At 40.9% G+C, this 19,327-nt stretch overlaps 1 protein-coding gene across 8 annotated transcripts in view; it reads left to right on the plus strand.

Moving 5' to 3' along the window:
- Nucleotides 1–19,327, plus strand: part of Pls3 (plastin 3) — an 86,927-nt gene that overhangs the window by 55,508 nt on the left and 12,092 nt on the right. For 4 of the 8 annotated variants that reach the window (XM_087600847.1, XM_087600845.1, XM_087600848.1 and 1 more), the window contains exons 3-9: nt 4,030–4,193; nt 13,594–13,723; nt 14,154–14,286; nt 16,129–16,210; nt 16,970–17,135; nt 18,144–18,286; nt 19,245–19,271. In XM_087600847.1, coding sequence (XP_087456973.1) covers nt 4,030–4,193; nt 13,594–13,723; nt 14,154–14,286; nt 16,129–16,210; nt 16,970–17,135; nt 18,144–18,286; nt 19,245–19,271 — 845 coding nt within the window. 8 annotated transcript variants of the gene reach the window in all.

The following is a 19,327-nucleotide window of genomic DNA, read 5'->3' on the forward strand; positions in this document are numbered from 1 at the left end:
AATACAAAGCCTCTTCCCCCTCCTGCCAGTGCATAGTTAGAAGCAGTGAATGAGCCAGAAATGGGTTCCAGAATGTTGGCAGCTTTAACGAGCAAAGAAAGCGCTACCACCGCGCCTGCTGATTGCACTTTTAGTTTCCAGTTAAAACTGCTTTTGATCTGGGCCTGCTTCTTAGATGCTCATATGATTAAACTGTTACGTTCATATCAAATTCAGAATGGAAAAGTTCACCATTAAACGTGGTTTTAGATTTTGGTGAATCGCGTTACGGGTAGGATGGATTCTGGTGAAACCAGCATGTACTCCCTCCTTTTTCCAACAGGTCAGGTCACTGTCACTACTTCAGGAATGTAGTGCTGTGTTTCAGTTCTGTCTTTTTAAACCGGAGACTGGAAATAAAATCAGCATGAAATGCTTTGAAAATAATTACACACTGTTTTGTGCTTTGTAAGGACTTTACCAGCTGGGAGGTTTTGTAAAATTAATTGTTAGCTGATGCCATTTTCTGGCTCTCTCTGACTTCTTAATGACATTGAAATTGTTCCCTTCCAGTCCAGTCCTAAGAAAGGCCCGTTGTGATTGGCTGATACGAGCACCAAAATGCCACAATGTAAACAGGATTGGCATCTATTGAGAAAATACAGGGAGGGAGCCAAGTAGAACTGATGAAAGGACGGTGACACAATGATACACAATATCTCCCCCCACCACCTCATTTTTATTTTTATGGCTTGGTTTCTCTGTGTAGCCCCTGGCTGTCCTGCGTCTCTCTCTGTAGATCAGGCTGGCCTCACGGGGATCCAAATGCCTCTGCCTCCCTAATGTTGGCATTAAAGTTGTGCACCACCATTCCCTGGATAGATGATATACAGTCTAAACATGAAAATTATGAAGGATAAATGTCCTCAGGAATTCCAAAGTTGTACAAAAATTCGCAAGCCATTGGTTCAAGTGAGAACCAAGGGTTCTGACTGATTATTGTCTTATTTGGGTTCAGCTTAGTGTCTTTGACAGATGGCTATGGTCATTTAGAAAACCAAATTACAGATCAGATGGTTGCTGTGTGGGGACAGGATTAGAACAACAGGAGTGAGATTAAATGTTATCTGAGAGATATTTCCATCCCGTTTTAGTTTCATGATGAACTGGCAATTAGTCTTTTTGGGGTACTTGTTCTGTAATTTTTGGTCTTGGCTATTTAGTTCTGTTTTGAAAAAGCTCATCTAGGATTAGAGCATTCTTCCTCCAGTTAGTGTCCAAGAATTAGTCTGTACAGTATTTTAGAGCATTTGACTCTAGAGCTTGGGGTGGAGTAATGGAGCTTGTATTTAGCATGCATAAAGCCCTGGTTAAATTCTTACCAAAGCAAAGACCAGAAAGAATGTAAAGATATGGGGCTGGGGATTTAGCTCAGTGGTAGAGCGCTTACCTAGGAAGCGCAAGGCCCTGGGTTCGGTCCCCAGCTCTGAAAAAAAGAACCAAAAAAAAAAAAAAAAAAAAGAATGTAAAGATATACCATGTAATGCCAGGATCCTGATCCTGTCACACACACACACACACACACACACACACACACACACACACACACACACACACACACCTTCATATAACTGGTAAATTGGTCAGAGATAATTCATAATTTTGCAGGGCGTGGTGCCATGTGCCTATAATCTCAGCATTTGGGGAGGCAGAAGCACAAGGATCTCTGTAGGTTACAAGGCCAGCCAGAACTATAAGAGTAAGACCCTGTCTCAAGCTCAAACTGCCAAATAAAAGTGCAGACACAACACAGTCAATATTTTAGAGGTTGTCCCAAAGTTAACTGCTGTAAGTCACACTTAGTTCATGTCATAAAAACATCCAAAGTCTGTACTGCAACCCAGAAGAATGTGCAGGAGCCATGAAAAATGGCCTCTTTCCCCTTTGTTCACTGTGCTGAAGGATGCTAGACCTCTGCTGTTCCAGGAGCACAGGGCATGCACATCCGCATCACATATGGTGAGAGCTCTTTCCCCTACTTGAAATCGCTCAATCCTGGTGTCTGCCTTTGTCTCACACAAGTCTATATTCAAATGGAAGCTCTCGCACAATGGCCGTCCTTGACTATTCTGTCTGCATAATGGCGGTCCTTGACTATTCTGTTTGAACAGTAGCCCCCACAATGTCATTATAACCCAGAGTTACTCAACCTCAGGGCCGCTTATATGTTGAGCTGCACCAGTCTGTGCTGCCTAGTGGCCAACAGTGTGTCATATGTGATGTGTTGCTGGAGATTTCGTGGGGTCCTTGCTCTCGACCCACTGGATGCCAAGGAGCATCTTCTCCCCATTCAGATATGGCAATCAGAGACATCCTCAGCTAGAGCTGGTTGTTGGGTGCACGGCTGTCATCCCAACACATACAAGGCTGAGACAGATATCAGCACAAGTCACTGCGAGTTCTAGAGTAACCCAGGCAGCATAGTGCTACTCAGTCTCAGGAACACATGCAGAATCATGCAGATGCTCCTCAATTCCCTGCCTGGGTGCAGAGGAATGGCTGCTGCTCCAACCTTCTTCTCCACTTCAGTTTTCATCGAAGGTCCATTTGCATTGTCATATGGTGCATTGTCATATGGTGCACTGTCATATGGTGCATTGTCCTATGGTGCACTGTCCTATGGTGCATTGTCATATAGTGCATTGTCCTATGGTGCATTGTCATATGGTGCACTGTCATATGGTGCATTATCCTATGGTGCACTGTCATATGGTGCATTATCCTATGGTGCACTGTCCTATGGTGCATTGTCCTATGGTGCATTGTCCTATGGTGCACTGTCATATGGTGCATTATCCTATGGTGCACTCTCCTATGGTGCACTGTCCTATGGTGCACTGTCCTATGGTGCATTGTCATATGGTGCATTGTCATATGGTGCTGTGCCTCAAAGTCGCACGGGCTCAGTTTGCACTGAGGTTAGAATGTGGGATCCGTAAGGCCAGACATTTTCGGGTACTTTGGGTTCTAAGAAGAGTTCCCGGTGAGGCTTTTGGTTAATCCTGTTCATTTTGAGACAGAGTCTCTCTATGTAGCCCTGGCTGTCTTAGGGACCACTTTTTAGACCAAGCTGGCCTTGAACTCACAGAAACCCGCCTGCCTCTGCCTCCAGGGTGGGGGACTAAAGGTCTGCACCACCTATCTGCTTTGGCAGAACTTTTAAGTAAATTCCCTGATCAAAACATTTCCAACATGGTCATCATGGGTCATTTGTTCATTTCTAGATTATTTTGTCCTTTACATTTTAACATACCTGTACTTCAATACACTAAACATAAAGAGATCATTTATAGAATCACTTTTTTTTTGTTTTGTCTTTTTTTTTTCCGGAGCTGAAGACTGAACCCAGGACCTTGAGCTTGCTAGGCAAGTGCTCTACCACTGAGCTAAATCCCCAACCCTATAGAATCACTTTTCGTGCCTGCTTTACACAGTGCTCCCTTATTCTGTTGAACTATCTATTTGTCTGAGATTAAAGTTTGTTCACCTTAACTCAAAAAATTGACCCTCGAAGCTGTTACTCCTGCTCAGACATGCTTTGAGATAAAATCACTGCGAAACCATAAAACCCATTTTGCAAAAAGAAAAGAATACAGATCAAATCCTACATCCTGCATAGAGACAGTAGAAATTAGGTTACACCGTGACAGTTTGTTGTTGTATAAAGTATTGTTTCTAAGACTCTCCTTGTTTCTATGATTTAATAATAACTTAGAAATTATAGTTTCTTATATTTAGGGATGTTGTTTTTAAATAAAGATTTGTAGACATTTTTAAAAGTATCAGATACATGATATAAATAAAACCTTACCCTTTCAGGAAAAATATACATTCCTCTTCCACACATCCTTAGATTTCAAAGAGTAAAAAATAATACTGTAATTAGGCAGGCCTGTAAAGTGATGATATTCTTACAAGTGGATTTCTAATCTTTTCTGTTTTATATTTTTGTTTGTTTTTTGGTGGTTTTCTGTTCATAATTTTATGAAGATCTCAACAGCAATGGATTCATTTGCGACTATGAACTTCATGAGCTTTTCAAGGAAGCGAATATGCCATTGCCCGGATATAAAGTGAGAGAAATTATTCAAAAACTCATGCTGGATGGCGACAGAAATAAAGATGGGAAGATAAGCTTTAATGAATTTGTTTATGTAAGTATGCGAAAAGTCTGATTGTTTAAAGTCATTGTTGTTCCACTATATACTGGCAATCTTAAAATACTGTTGCATTGAATGGTTAACAATATGTTAATGCTCTGGTACCTTGTAACATTTTTGTCATTCTGACTATAAAATTTAAATGCTTCAGCTATTAGAATACTTAAAGATGTCAAAAAAGGTACATTGAAAAAACAAGGTATAGCACAATGTTCACAGTATGCAGAAACAATCTCCTTTGGGGCATCTTTAGAGGGTACTTCTCACGATACTCAATAACAGCTTTGAGGCACTCTTTCTTTTTTTCTGTATAAGATTGGGCTACATGAGTTTACTGATACCATATGACTCAGTTTTAGAAGTTTCCTGAGCTGAACTTTTGAATGTTTTCTCACCCCCATACACTATACTGTTATTTAACTGTCCCTTTTCCCCCAGGGCGAACGTATTGATGATTAAAAGGTAGAAGGATATTTTTTCAGTTTGTCTGGAGAGGCATTTACAACTTTGTTTCTTGTCTAGTGTCATCAATTATTCCTCAAGGTTCATGGCTGATTTCATAATACTTCTCCCCTATAAGCGTTTAGTTCGGTTCCTATAGCATGGCTGACAGACATGTGGTTCTTTATCAAGATATAACTATTTTAGCTGCCAGAATTATAGCCAAGGTTTTTGTGAATTATAGATGTTCAGTCTAGATTTGTTAAATTATTGCATGATGACGTTTTAAATAGCTGTTACTATTTCTTTCAGTTAAGAACACCCTTAAGGGGTTGCAAAGAGAGCTTAACATTTAAGAGTACTAGCTGCTCTTCCAGAGTACCTTGGTTCAATTGAAATGGAGGTTTAGAACTGTGATTCCAGTGGCACAGGATATGGCACCCACTTCTGGAATCCCTAGGCACTGCACATAAGTAGGACACATCCTGTAAACCAGAACACTGGTGGCTTATGATTTGAATCCCAGGATTTAGGAGAAAGAGGTAAGCAGAGCTCTGTGAGTTCAAGGCCAGCCTGTTCTACAGAGCTAATTGTACAACAGCAAAAGCCAGACACGGTAGCCCTGTCTCACAGGGGAGAAAGAATAATTGGAAAAAGCACCCTAAAGGCAGACATGGTGGTACATACCTTTCATCAAGTCAGAGGCATTCACTGAACTCTTGTGATTGAGTTCAAGGCCAGATTGGTCTACAGAGCAAGTTCCAGGCCACCCACTGCTGCAAAGAGAGACCCTGCCTCGGATAAGATACATACATGTTTGGGGTTTTGTTTTTGCTTGTGTTAGGGTTTGTTTAGTTTAGTTTGTTTTTTGAGACAGTCTAACTTTAAAATCATGATCATCTTGCTTTGACCTCCTGAGAGCCGAGGGAGAAAGGCGTGTACTGCCTTACTTAGCCTACTTTAAGATCTTGTGGGTGTTACTATTTATTGATTGCCTTGGTTTTTAAGACTATCTTTGGCCGTGTAGCTCCGACTGGCCTCCTGTTTATGATGTCTTTCTGCCTCAGCATCCCGAGTGCTAGGATTGCAGGAGCATACTACACTGCCTGACTATTCGTGATTATTTTAAGCCTGAATTTCAGTAGATCTTGTTAGGCCTTGCTTTCAGTATACTGCAAACTAGGAATCAGTGTTTCATATTTGTCACCAACTTCCCAGCATGCCTGTCTTCCTTTTTCATACTTCATCTTGGCACCAACATATCTGCTGTTATAGTGAATGCTCTCATCAGTTACCATGACTCAATATGACAACTGAAATTCAGATATGTTCCCTCTGAGCAGAGCTAACGTGAAGTACACACCATATGGTTAGGAAACAAATAGACTACATAGGGCTGGAGAGATGGCACAGTGGTGGAGAGCATAGATTGCTCTTCCAGAGGACCCAAGTTCAAGTACCACCACCCACATGGCAGCTCGCAACTGTCTGTAACTCCAGGATACAACCCTCATGCAGACATACATGCAGGTGAAACACCAAATACACACACACACACACACACACACACACACACACACACACACATATATATATATATATATATATATATATATATATATGATTTCTTAAAACCAAATAGACTTGTCAGATATGGGGGGGGTGGTCAGTACTAAAAACTACAGATGTGTACTATTATACTTACACAGTTCTTGCTATTTTGGGTGATAAACTGATTTCCTCTCATCATTTCTGTCTCCAGTTATGGCTAAAGCGTTTGCTTTGAATTCTGTGTTCGATAGTAAGTTACAAGTGACTCGTGATATCAGCACTTGCATGTCTCTGTGTGTACTTTGCATGTGTCACTGTGAATTTAAAGCAGGCCGGAGCGGTTGGGAACCATGGCCAGTTGCTTTTCCTATAACTTACAGCCGGGAGTCTTTAACCACCAGAAAGAGGCAGCCAAAGTCATTAGAATCTGTAGTCTAACTAGTACTGTTGAGGTCAAAATTATATATAAACATGTCTACGACGAACAATCATGATAAAACATTCAATTTTGTATATTTTAAACACTGCAGTTTCCACACATCATTTAGTGGCTTTCAAGTCACAAAGTAACATTGACTTAGTATGTACTTTAAAAGTAGAGGCATAATAATTTAGGGGAAAGCAGGGATTTTCTAGAGTAAAAGAGGAAGGAGGGGCTGAAGAGTGGGCACAGTGGTCCCAGTACACATATGGTGGCCCAGAACCATCTGATGGGATCTGATACCCTCTTCTGTTGTGCAAGGCATACAGGAATACAGCACTCATATACATCAATAAATAAAAACCACAAGAGAAGAATCTACTTTTTAAAAATTGAGGAGGACATCTAAGATCAAAGTAATATTTAGAAGGATTTCCACTCTCTCTTGTTTGAGGAGAATCCGTCTCTGTAGCCCTGTCTGTCCTGGAACTATGTTGACCAGGCTGTCCTCAAACTAACAGAAGTGGACCTACCTCTGCCTCGCCTGCTGCAATTAAAAAGGTGACCTCGATGCCTTGCTTCAACATGAAACAAGCATGTATGAAAGAGAAAGTGAGTTGGCCAGCATTGTCTAGAGGGTGAGAAGTCTTTTCTAGTCGGTCCTCTGCTCATCAAGACACTTGGACTGGGACCTGGAGAAATGGCTCAGCAGCACTAACTACTCCTCCAGAAATCCCAGACTTCATTCCCAGCTCCCAAACAACCAGGAAACCCATTGCCCTCTTCTGGTCTCCAAGGACATCCCAATGATGTTAAAGTGACCCATATATACCATCATATTACTATGGACATGACTGTTAGAAAAAGGGGGGACATTGAAATGGCTGTCCACTCTTTATGTGCTTTGCTGCTCATTTAACACTTTGCAAGGTGTCAAAGAAAATTGAACCAAAGCTTAAGTATACAAGAACCAGAGACTGCAACTCTTGTTGGCTGTTGGTATGAGGGAAGAGAAAGGACACATGTTCTTACATGCTAGGTTTAGTATTTTTATGTAAATTAGAGTTTAAAACAGTATTCAGTGTAAACTAAGCTACAAAGAATACCAGTCACTATTAATTTTCAAGGACAGATAAAGGACAAAAGAGGCTCCAGATATTGTAAACAAACTTCAAAGCTAGGACTGTAATTAATAATTGTTTTTGTTTTGAGTATCACGAATTGAAGTTACTAGTCTTGTTTACTTACATATTTTTTAGTTTATTGAAGCAGATTTCCTCTGTGTAAGAACTCAGACCCTACTGGAACTCTCTCTCTCTGTAGACCAGGCTGGCCTCACACTCACAGAGATCTGCCTGCCTCTGCCTCCTATGTGCTAGGATTAAAGGCATCTGCTGTCATGCTGTGCTATTGGGCTTTTTAAATGTTGATTTTTTTTCCTATTTTGACTTATTGTGTTCAATGACTTAAACACGGTGGCTGTGCACATGCTAGGTAACATGCTGTATTTGCACATGCTCTACTACTGAACCATATACACAGAACACTGGGTTTTATACTTATAAACTAACACAGTTGCTTTCTTTGATTGTGAAAGCCTAATGGGGCAATGTATTTTTAAACAGAGATGATTACATGTTGATTTCTTGTTTTCACAATGATAGACTTGCTTTCACATCGTGGTGATAAGTCTTTAACCTTTTGCTAATAAGATCGGTCCACAGGATTAATCATTTAAAAATAGCAAAGTACTTAGAATGATGTCCGGCACAGAGTAAATGCTCCACAGCTCTTGGTAGTTTAAATAATTATTTCTATTTTTATTGATTGATTCCTTTGAGCCAGCGTCTCACCAAGTTACCTCAACTGGACAAACTTAATAATTCAATGGATTTTCTTGCTCTCAGCCTCTGTGGCAAATGTGGGACTCCCAACCCCTTACTAGTACTTCTCCCTCTCCCCTCCCCTCTCTCCCTCCCCCTCTCTCTCCCCTTCCCTCTCTCTCTCCCCTTCCCTCTCTCTCCCCCTCCCCCTCTCCCTTCCCCCCCTCTCTGATTTTCTCCTATTTAAAATAAATGTCGTCATGCTCTTTTCCAACGTTAGGCCGGCAACAATTTCCACAAGAAGGAAAAATTCAAACCAGCTATGTTGGAAACAAGCCCCATACTAGAAGCAATCGATATTTTCTGCAAATTCTTTCTGAAATCTTTCCTTCTTAAGTCATATGCCTCTGCATTGCTCTGGGCTGGCTGCTTGGCCTTTGCAGGACTCACTTTGGGGTGAAAAAGATCTTAAGTGTCTGCTGAAGATTTTGAGAGAAAGTTGGTGTGGCTTTGGAAAGGATGCCACCAAAGAAACTAAAAATGATGCATAGGATGAGAGTGGCTATTGCCTTCTGAGTAGTGTACGCAAGGAATTTGTCTCCAGGTGATAAAACAACTTTGTCCTCGAGGAGGGAAAACAGCGTAGCACAGAGAGCTCATTAGGATCACAAGTGAACCTTGAAAAAATTCACTGGGCAGCCGAGCGCAGTCTTGTGCTGGCTCTGATTTCTGAGTTGCCTGTTAAGCCAAAGACTGACTATATATATATATATATATATATATATATATATATATATATATATACCCCAACGGTTTTGTCATCCAATCCAGGAATGTCTTCCCTGAGTAGAAAGAAAAATGCAGACATTCATGTAGTGAACCAATCTGATATAGGAATTTTCTTTTTTTAATATCATTAAATTTATTTATTCACTTTACGAACCAATATCAATCCTTCCTCTCCTCCCAGAACCCCTCAAGCAAGTCCTCCCCCATCTGAACTTCTCGAAGCCCCCGACTCTGTATCAAATACCACCCACACACGCTCTCCCCACCACCTACCTACCTACCCACTCTCCACCCTCTCCCCCATATATCAAGTTGCTGCAGGACTTGGGGCATCCTCTACCACTGAGGCCAGACAAGGCTATATATACTTTAGGGGCGGAGAATCCAAAGATAGACAGGCATGCAACAAGCTCTTGGACAGCCTTTGTTTCAGTCCTTAGGGGAACTCCATGAAAACCAAGTGGCTCATCTACTACATATGTGCAGGGTGTGTAGGTATAAAGCATGCTTGCTCTTTGGTTGGTGACTCAGTCTCTGGGAGCATCTGAGGGTCCACTTTAGTTGACTCTGATGTATAAATTTTCAATGCTCTTAATTTTCGTAAGAAAAGAGTTCTATCAACTAACACCCCCCCCGACCTCCCAGGGACTAAAACACCAACTAAAGAGTATACATGGGATGGGGGGAACACGTGACTCCGCATATGTAACCTTATCAATAGGAAAAGAGGCCCTTGGTCCTGGGAAGGCTGGATACCCCCAGTATAGGGGAATGCCAGGGCTGAGAGGTAGGAGTGGATGGGTGGAGCAGCACCCTCATAGAAGCAGGGAGAGGGAGGATGAGATAGGGGGTTTCCAGAGGGGAAACCGGAAAAGTGGATAACATCTGAAATGTAAATAAATAAAATATACAATAAAAGAGAATAGTTGGGCTGGAGAGATGATGGCTCAGTGGTTAAGAGCACTGACTGCTCTTCCAGAGGTCCTGAGTTCAAATCCCAGCAACCACATGGTGGCTCACAACCATCTGTAATGAGATCTGATGCCCTCTTCTGGTGTGCCTGAAGGCAGCTACAGTGTACTTGTATATAATAAATAAATCTTAAAAAAAAGAGAGAGAGAGAGAGAGAGAGAATAGTTATGATGAGATCTGGTGCCCTCTTCTGGCTTGCAGGCATACATGCAGGCAAAACACTGCATAATAAATCGATCTTGTTTCACAAAAGGAAAGAAAAAGGATTTAAACTAAGAGACAGAGCAAAATGTTATGGAACAAAATTTGAGGTTGGCTGAAATGTGTTTAGAGATATTTGGTATGGAGAATTTGTAACATAGCTCAGTGGTAAATATAGATTCAGTCATCAGCACCACATAAAAAGGCATAAAAATTTAATTAGACTTTCTGCATCATTCACAAGCACTGTTTCTTATAATTATGAAAGAGGTAGGATATTTTACCCCCACGATATTCTTACTGCAGTATTCCACTCTTCATATATATATATATATATATAGTGGATTTATCATTCAGCAAGAATCATGATCATTGAAACAACTTAATTTGTTAGAAGACCATGGTGTGCGAAGCAGACGCACACAGAACAAGAAAAACAGCTCTTCCTGTCTTCCTCTGAAGCTGAAACAGGTTCGGGTCTGGCAGTGGTGACTGGTATGCTTGGTATGAGGAAATGCACACCTAATTCCACATTTTTTGTTTTGTTTTTTTTACAAATCGGAGTGGTTCACAATTAGGAAGACTAACTTTTGTCTGAGCAGATACTCTTTTTTTTTCTTCATTTTGTTTTGTCTAAGCAAGGGTCACAATCTGTAAACCAAGCAGGCTTTGAACTCCTGGCAATCCTCTTGCTTTAATCTCCTGAGTGAGTCACCAGGCCGGACTATTTTTCTTTTGTTTTTGAGACAGGGGCTCATTATGGGTATAGCATGAAATTTCAACTTTTGAGGGCACAGCATTAAAACTAGAGGAAGTGCTGTGCATGGTGGCGCATACATTGAAGCCCAACACTTACGAGGCAGAGACAGGACATCTCTGAGTTCAAGGCCAGCCTGGTCTACAAAATAACTTCAGAATAGCCAGGGCTACACAGAGAAACCTGGTCTCAAACTACACCCACATACACACACACAAACACACACACACACACACACACACACACACACACACACACACACACACACCTGCAAAAAACTAGAGGGAACTTGATTTTTAAAAGTTAATTGCACAGCATTTTCCTAAACAATAGTATGTTTAGAGAACCAAAGTTGGTGATGGGTTGATATGACTATGATAATGAATAACAATTATCCATTACAGAAAGTCCCTGTTTTGCTGTGCTTGGTGGCACATATGTAATCCCAGCCCTTGAGAAGGCAGAGGCCGGTAGATCTAACAAATCAACAACAAAAACGATCCTTTCTCTTAGTGGATTGATTACAAAAGGGCTTTGCCCGAAGCCTGCATAGGCTAGACTCTTCCAGTCTGCACGGCTGTACATTGTGAACTTCAACTAAAGGTGACCTCTTCCAGGGAGGAGAGTGACAGTGTCTATGAGTCAGCAGCACTAAAAGACTTTGACATGGGCTATGTTCTCTTTAGCCATTCTTTGGTTTATGCTTCTATTTAAAGGGAGGTTCAAAAGGCATTTAGCAAAAGTTTCAGGACCCTGAACGATGGCTCAGTAGGTAAAGCATTGCGTAGCAAGCCTGCTGAGTTGAATTTGATCTCCAGAGTGCATGTAAACATGGATGGAGAGAACCAACTCCTCGAAATTGTTCTCTAACCTCCATTTGTGTGCCCCTGCCGTAACAACAGTGATTCAATTTGTTTTAAAGAATATTTAGCAGGTTGCCAGACTTATTCCTAGTTGCCAGTGAAAAATTGAAGCATGAACATTGTAAGCAGGGGAGATTTTGGAAGGAGACAAATTTGAGAATAACAGAAGTATAGAGACAGATTTTAAGGACGCTCATTCATTCACATTATTAAACCAGTATAGAAAGCTTACATTTGGGCTGGAGAGATGGCTCAGTGGTTAATAGCACTGTCTGTTCTTCCAGAAGACCCAGGTTCGATTCCACATGGCATCCACATGGCAGCTTACAACTGTCTGTAGCTCCAGTTCCAGGAGATCTGGCACCTTCGCAGACATATATGGACACAGAACATCAACGCATAAGAAATAAAAATAAATCTTTTCTAAAAGGGGAAATATTATTTTTGAAAACATTAACATATTATCCAGGTTCTGCGAAGGGCGGTGAAGCCCAAATAGGACAATCATTAAAAAGCCCTTTCTGAGTTTGCTTCCTCTTCTATCTCCTTCACATAACTGAGGACAAAACCCTGGCACTTGCGTGGACACAGCGCTAGTTTCACTTTTTTTGTTTTGTTTGTTTAAGACAGGGTTTCTCTGTGTAATAGTCCCAGATGTCTTAGACCTCACATGGTAGACCAGGCTGGCCTAGACTTTGGAGATCAGTCTGTCTCTGCCTCCAGAGTGCTGGGACTAAAGGTGTGCATGCTCACCGCCTAGTGAAATTTCCCAGTTTTAATTTTTATTTTTAGACAAGTTCTCACTGTCTTGTTCAAGGTGGCCACGAACATGCAATCGTTCTGTTTCCTGCCGGCTCTTTCTTGAGGTAAAAATTTTCTATGCAGCCCTAGCAACCAGGAACCCCTTTTGTAGCGGGGCTCAAACTTGTATAGATCCTCTTGCCTCTATACAAATGTGCCCACCATGCTTTGCCTTTGTTGTCTACATTCTTTCTTCCTTTTTCGACTAGTTTGTTGAGTACGCTGCATCGAGCAGTAGACTATACAGTATTAATAATATTGCCTACATCATACTTACTCTCCTTGGGAATCATCTCTGCCACCAGGATAACACATTTTTCCTTTGTTACTCTGTTGCTTTGATTGAGTAAACTTTTAGCTACCACATCATACCACAAAATAGTTTTTTGGTCGAGTCATAAATTTTTGTCTGTGTGCTAAGAATCGTGGTTCAAGAAGGGGCTGTCCATCAGCCTCTTCTCTCTAAGAAAAGAACAAAGCTATGCTTCACTATGAGGAATGAACAGTTTTACCTGTGCCTTGGAACTGCAAGTTTTTTCACTTAAAAGTGCATTCAATGCATGCAGCCCTGAATGCTTTTGGCGAGTGTGTGAACTTGACGCTTCATCTTTAGTAACAGTACTGTAGCATTGCAGAAACCCAAGCCAGTTTTCCCCTTAACATTCACTGCCTGTGGAAAACACTGTAGGTGACAGACAGGTAAAACGGAGTTCAATGTGCTTGTTCTTGTGTCCTCTTGAAAAGTGTGAATCTGCAGCCTTGTTTTCATTGATAGATTTTCCAAGAGGTAAAGAGCAGTGACATTGCTAAAACCTTCCGCAAAGCCATCAACAGGAAAGAAGGGATTTGTGCTCTGGGAGGAACTTCAGAGTTGTCCAGTGAAGGAACCCAGCATTCCTACTCAGGTAATCATGGCATGGGTGTACTTGGGTCAGTACAGTGCACTGGGCAGATACAGACTGAAGCCCTAAAAAGCACGTTTCTCTAAGTAAATGTACTAAGGAGTCTTAGTGACCTAGTTGGGTCTTGGGTCACATATTTGTCAGAAAGTTCTGTGATGATAATCTTCATTACAGTGGAGGTGTGCAATAATATAAATACAATTTTTATATATTTTATAACTTCCCTAAAGATCAGTTCTTTTGTTTCTACTAGCATATTAATTAATCCCTAATGGCCACTGGATTGCCTTCACGTCTCTGAGTATTCAAAGAAGATGGCCACATAATTGTGAAGCATTATCTCTTAACAGCACTACACAACAAGTGTAGGGTTGGGGCCAAATAATTAACAGAGAGTATGAACTGATTTCTTGCTTACTTAATATAATTTTAGAGGAAGAAAAATATGCTTTCGTTAATTGGATAAATAAAGCTTTGGAAAATGATCCCGATTGCAGACATGTCATACCCATGAACCCAAATACTGATGACCTATTCAAAGCAGTTGGTGATGGAATTGTGCTCTGGTAAGAGACTAGTTTTGTTTTGTATCCCAATCTCCAAAGATAATCTCCACAGAATAACTGTACTTGGTTATGTGGTTATTTGGCTGTTTGATATCTAGAAGGGGGGCATCAATTGCTCAGGTTTGTCTTTTTCATTTAATATCTAAATCTATGTGTAAAAGTAAAAGTCAGTCACAGAGTGGGGACCTCTTTTATAGGGTAGAATTTTTGGCTTCCAATTTCTCATTACTGAGAAAGCAGAACATTACATTTTTTAAAAAAAAATGTAAGTATGTCACTATCTATTCTGAAATACCTTGACTTCTCAAGGGAGAATAAGAGGCTAGCCTTCAGTTCTAACTCTCCAGTGATCTGATTCTGAAAACTGCTTTCCTCACTTTAGCTACATCTGAACCAGCAGTATCTTGGCAGGAGTGATGTAAGATTATCACTTGTCTGTTGCTGCTCTTGTTCTCAGAGATGGTTTTGCCACACTGTTCTAAAATAAGCTCATTATTGAAGTCTGGGTTCCTATGTAAGGCTTCCCACACAGTAGCTGTGTGGATGGGGTCCAGATAGTCAGAACCTTTTACATGTTCATGGCCTTGGTTTCCAAACTCAGCACATGAGAGCAAATGCCTGTAATCCCAGCACTCATGGAATGGGGTCAGACAAATATCTGTGAGTTCAAGGACAGCCAAGGAGACAGGGAGATCCTGTCCCAAAATAAAAAAGAAGGAAGGAAGGAAAGAACAGAAAAACAAAAGATAGAAGAAAAAGCAACAACAGAGCTAACCTGCCAGGCAGTGATGACACACACCTTTAATTCCAGCACTTGGATGGCAGAGGCAGGCAGATCTCTATAAGTTCAAGGCCAGCCTTGTCCACAAAGTGGATAGCCAGGACTACACATAGAAACCCTATCTTAAAACAAAACAACAGGGGTTGGGGATTTAGCTCAGTGGTAGAGCGCTTGCCTAGCAAGCGCAAGGCCCTGGGCTCAGTCCCCAGCTCCGAAAAAAAAAAAAAAAAAAGGAAGAAAAAAAAACAACAAAGCAAAACAAAACAAAATTAAAAACCCTCACAACCTTAGCATCACAAAAAAAACCCAAAAAGTAAAACTTAGATTTGGGTTATGTATGTATGCATGTGTTTGTGTGTATACATACATACATGTACATATGTATATATGTGTATATATATGTATATGGAATATGAATAATTTTTTCAGACCTGGGCACCCCAAAATGTCATCATATTTTATCTAATCTGCAGTTTGGACATATATATTTTGTGGTCAACGTGATAAACATCATCTGTGACATTTTGTTTTTATTTTATGTGTAGCTTCATGGGTTTATGTATACCACCTTGTGCACGTACCTGTGAAGGCCAAAAGAATGCCTAGAATCCCCTGAAACTGGAGTTAACAGGCAGTTGTGAGCTGTTCAGTATAGGTGCTAGGAGCCAAACCTGGGTCCTCTACAAGAGCAGTAATGTTCTTAACTCCTGGGCTATCTCTTCAGCCCCAGATCGAGTGCATTTTTTATATTGCATGAAAGATAGTTTATAATAAGCTTTAACATTCATGAAGATTTATCAAAGTGTTGTTGTTAGAGACAGGATTTCGTATGTCTCAAGCTAGCCTCAACTTGATATGTAGTCCAGGATGGCCTCGAACTCCTGATTCTTTTGCCTCCATGCTCTTGTGCTAGGAATATATATTTCTCCATGTCCTAGTTATGTGGTGCTGGTCACTGAACCCATGACCTCATACATGCTAGGTAAGCACTCTACAAAGTGAGATATTAACACCGAACTTTGTGGACTCTTTCAAAGTAAACCAACTTTTGTTTGTTTCAGCAAAATGATCAACCTTTCTGTTCCCGATACAATTGATGAGAGAGCAATCAATAAGAAGAAGCTTACACCCTTCATCATTCAGGTGTGAGGAGTTCTCTATTCTCTCTTCCATGAACTGTGATTTGAAACAGAGACCATACACTGTGTATTCTGTTTGCTGGCCTTTAATCTTTAGAGCAGCTCCGCGTGTGGAATGATCATTGATGTTTCAGTGAGCTGGAACTCAGAAAGGATTGCGGGGCTTGCTGGAAATTAACACTGGCACTTTTGAACTCAAAGCCCTGTGTTCCTTTCATTACCTATTGAGTTAAGATATCACCAAAATGAACAAAATGATCAAGCTCTTTCTTAGCTGGTGTGCTTAAAGGGTGGAGCGTTTTTGGTTTTCCACTGAATAAGTAGTAGATTAGTACAGCGAAGTGCCATCAGGCAGGAGTGACCTTGAGATAGATAGATTGGTCATTTCTAGAACCTGGATTTATGCCATATACTGTTGGACTCCAAATTTAGGCAGTTTTGGAAAAAATAACACCATGGATATATTGACTTTGGTGACTTGACGTTTTTACTTTAGAATTGGCATAATTCCAAAGCAACCAGGTCAAAAGAAAAAGTCCATTCCCTGTAGAATTCTGCACAAAGATTACGAGTGAGGCTGAGGATTGTTGTCGCTTTGCTGCTTATTGCCCAACTCTGCCATTTGTTTTCTGTAAATGTGGGTGGATGAAATTAATACCTCTTGCTAATTTCTCAACTGAGCGGTATTTTCAGTGAAGGCTGAGGTGGACTGGGTGTGGAAAAAAAAAAGGTCAAGAAGTGCATAATTTGGTCTGTCTTCCAGGAAAACTTGAACTTGGCCCTGAATTCTGCTTCTGCCATTGGATGTCACGTTGTGAACATTGGTGCCGAAGATCTGCGTGCCGGGAAACCTCATCTGGTCTTGGGACTGCTCTGGCAGATTATTAAGATTGGCTTATTTGCTGACATTGAATTAAGCAGGAATGAAGGTAATGGAACACAGTTGTTTTTTGAAAGATGTATATTGTTGATTTTTACTTTCTCTTCATGAAAACTGTCATGCTTGCACTTAATTGAGTTGAGCAGATGGAAACTAGAATAAATCCAGAGCTATTCAGAAAAACAACCTGTACATACACCTCTGTTCTTTATTTGTAGCTAATATGACAGTTCACATTGGATTTTTCTCTAAAGACAAAAATACACAGAGAAGTTGATATTAAGTGCCTTCCTTAGTCTCTCTCCACTTTAGAATTGTGTGTGTGCATGTATTTTTTTAATTTACTTATTATATTTATATAAGTACACTGTAGCTGTCTTCAGACACACCAGAAGAGGGCATCAGATCCCGTTTCAGATGGCTGTGAGCCACCATGTGGTTGCTGGGAATTGAACTCAGGACCTCTGCAAGAGCAGTCAGTGCTCTTAATTGCTGAGCCATCTCTCCAGCCCCTGGTCTTCATACTTAAACTGCAAGCAATTTACCAAGCTCTTCTCTCCAGCCCCAGGCCTACTCTTGAGACAAGATCTAGCACTAAATCTGGAGCTTGCAAATTTGGCTAGATTGCCAGACAGCAAACCCCAGATACTGGCACACGCTCCACCCCACCCCAACCCTGCTTTCACCTCTGCAGCTCTAAAGGGTAGAGACTTGTGCTACCACGTCTGGCTTTTCACATGGGTGCTAGCAGTTGAACCTGGGTCCTCATGGTTTCACAGCAAGCCCTTTACTGACTGAGCCATGTCTTTAGCCCAGAGTTTGAGGACCTGGAAGTTAGGTCTCTATTACCAAAGTATCAAAAGACTGAAATGACGTATGATGCCTCATGCCTGTGATCCCAGCATTTGGGAGGTTGAGGCAGGGAGATCATGAGATTAGGGGAAGCATGGGAATGTTTCAAAGTAAAATGGTAGGAGAAAGGGAGAAAGAGCGTGCTCAAGTACTTGGCATGACCACTAGCACACAATATACTGACTGAGGCATTTCTGTCTACAAGCACTGGCGGCTTTGCTTCGAGATGGTGAGACTCTGGAGGAGCTTATGAAATTGTCTCCAGAAGAGCTTCTGCTGAGATGGGCCAACTTCCATCTGGAAAACTCAGGCTGGCAAAAGATCAACAACTTCAGTGCTGACATCAAGGTAACTATGCAAAGGGCCAGAGCATTCAGGGAGATGTGATGGCTTCAGAGATTTTTTTTATCCCATTTTAACAGAGACAAAAATTATAGGCTATCACCAGGCCCATGAGAGACAAAAGTCTCTCATGTTTTGAGATAAGGTCTTGCTATGTAGCTCAGGCTATACTAGACATGACTTTTGTAGACAATGCTAGCCTCAAACTTACTGTGATTCTTCTTCTGCCTCTTGAACACTGGTATACAGAGAGATACCACCATAGCTGGATGATTATCTTTCCATACACTGATGTTGTCGTTTGCTTTTGTTTTTGTTTACTAAAGAATGTCTCCTATGTTCCAAGATGGCCTCAAGTCTGCCATGTAGTTAAAGATGATGTGAGATGCTGTAGTCACATTTTGTGGGATGTTCAGGATTAAATCCAGGGTTTCCTCCATTCAAGGCAAGCACACTACTAACTGTGGCCATTATGGTTTTTTCAAATGTGATTTGACTCTGTAGCCCAGGTCGGCTTGTGTCAACCAGGCTGGCTTCAAAACTGCAATCTTCCTGCCTCTGGCTAAAAACTATATACAGGCATATGCTGAAATGCCTAGTCAGTGGAAATCTTTATTAGGAATTCTGCTTTGAATACTTTTGAAAATCAAAGAATGCTTGCATTTATTGACCATGTGAAGCCTTAACCTCAATCCCCATCACTGTGGGAGACGGGGGAGAGACGAGCATGTTTTGTTAAGTGAGTTCTGACCTTAAAAGGTTAAATTTTATCTTGCCAACTATATGTGTTTCTCATTTAAGCTTTTCTAAATTTCAACTTTTTATATAATTAAATATATAATTAACATAACAAGTGTTGTTTCCTTAGGTCGATACCCATCTTGCTTTGTAATGTGTCCATTTTCTCTTTCCCTATGCTTCCTGGATTTCTGCTCTTCTATTTCATGGTTGTTTATTTGTCAAGCTCCTTGACTTCAGTAATTCAGTGAAGGTACAGAAATGCTTAATAGCTTTATTGGGTTGATGGCATCAATAAACTGTAAAGTC

The sequence above is a fragment of the Rattus norvegicus genome, chromosome X (assembly GCF_021556685.1).
Source record: "Rattus norvegicus strain SHRSP/BbbUtx chromosome X, alternate assembly SHRSP_T2T, whole genome shotgun sequence".
Taxonomy (NCBI): domain Eukaryota; kingdom Metazoa; phylum Chordata; class Mammalia; order Rodentia; family Muridae; genus Rattus; species Rattus norvegicus.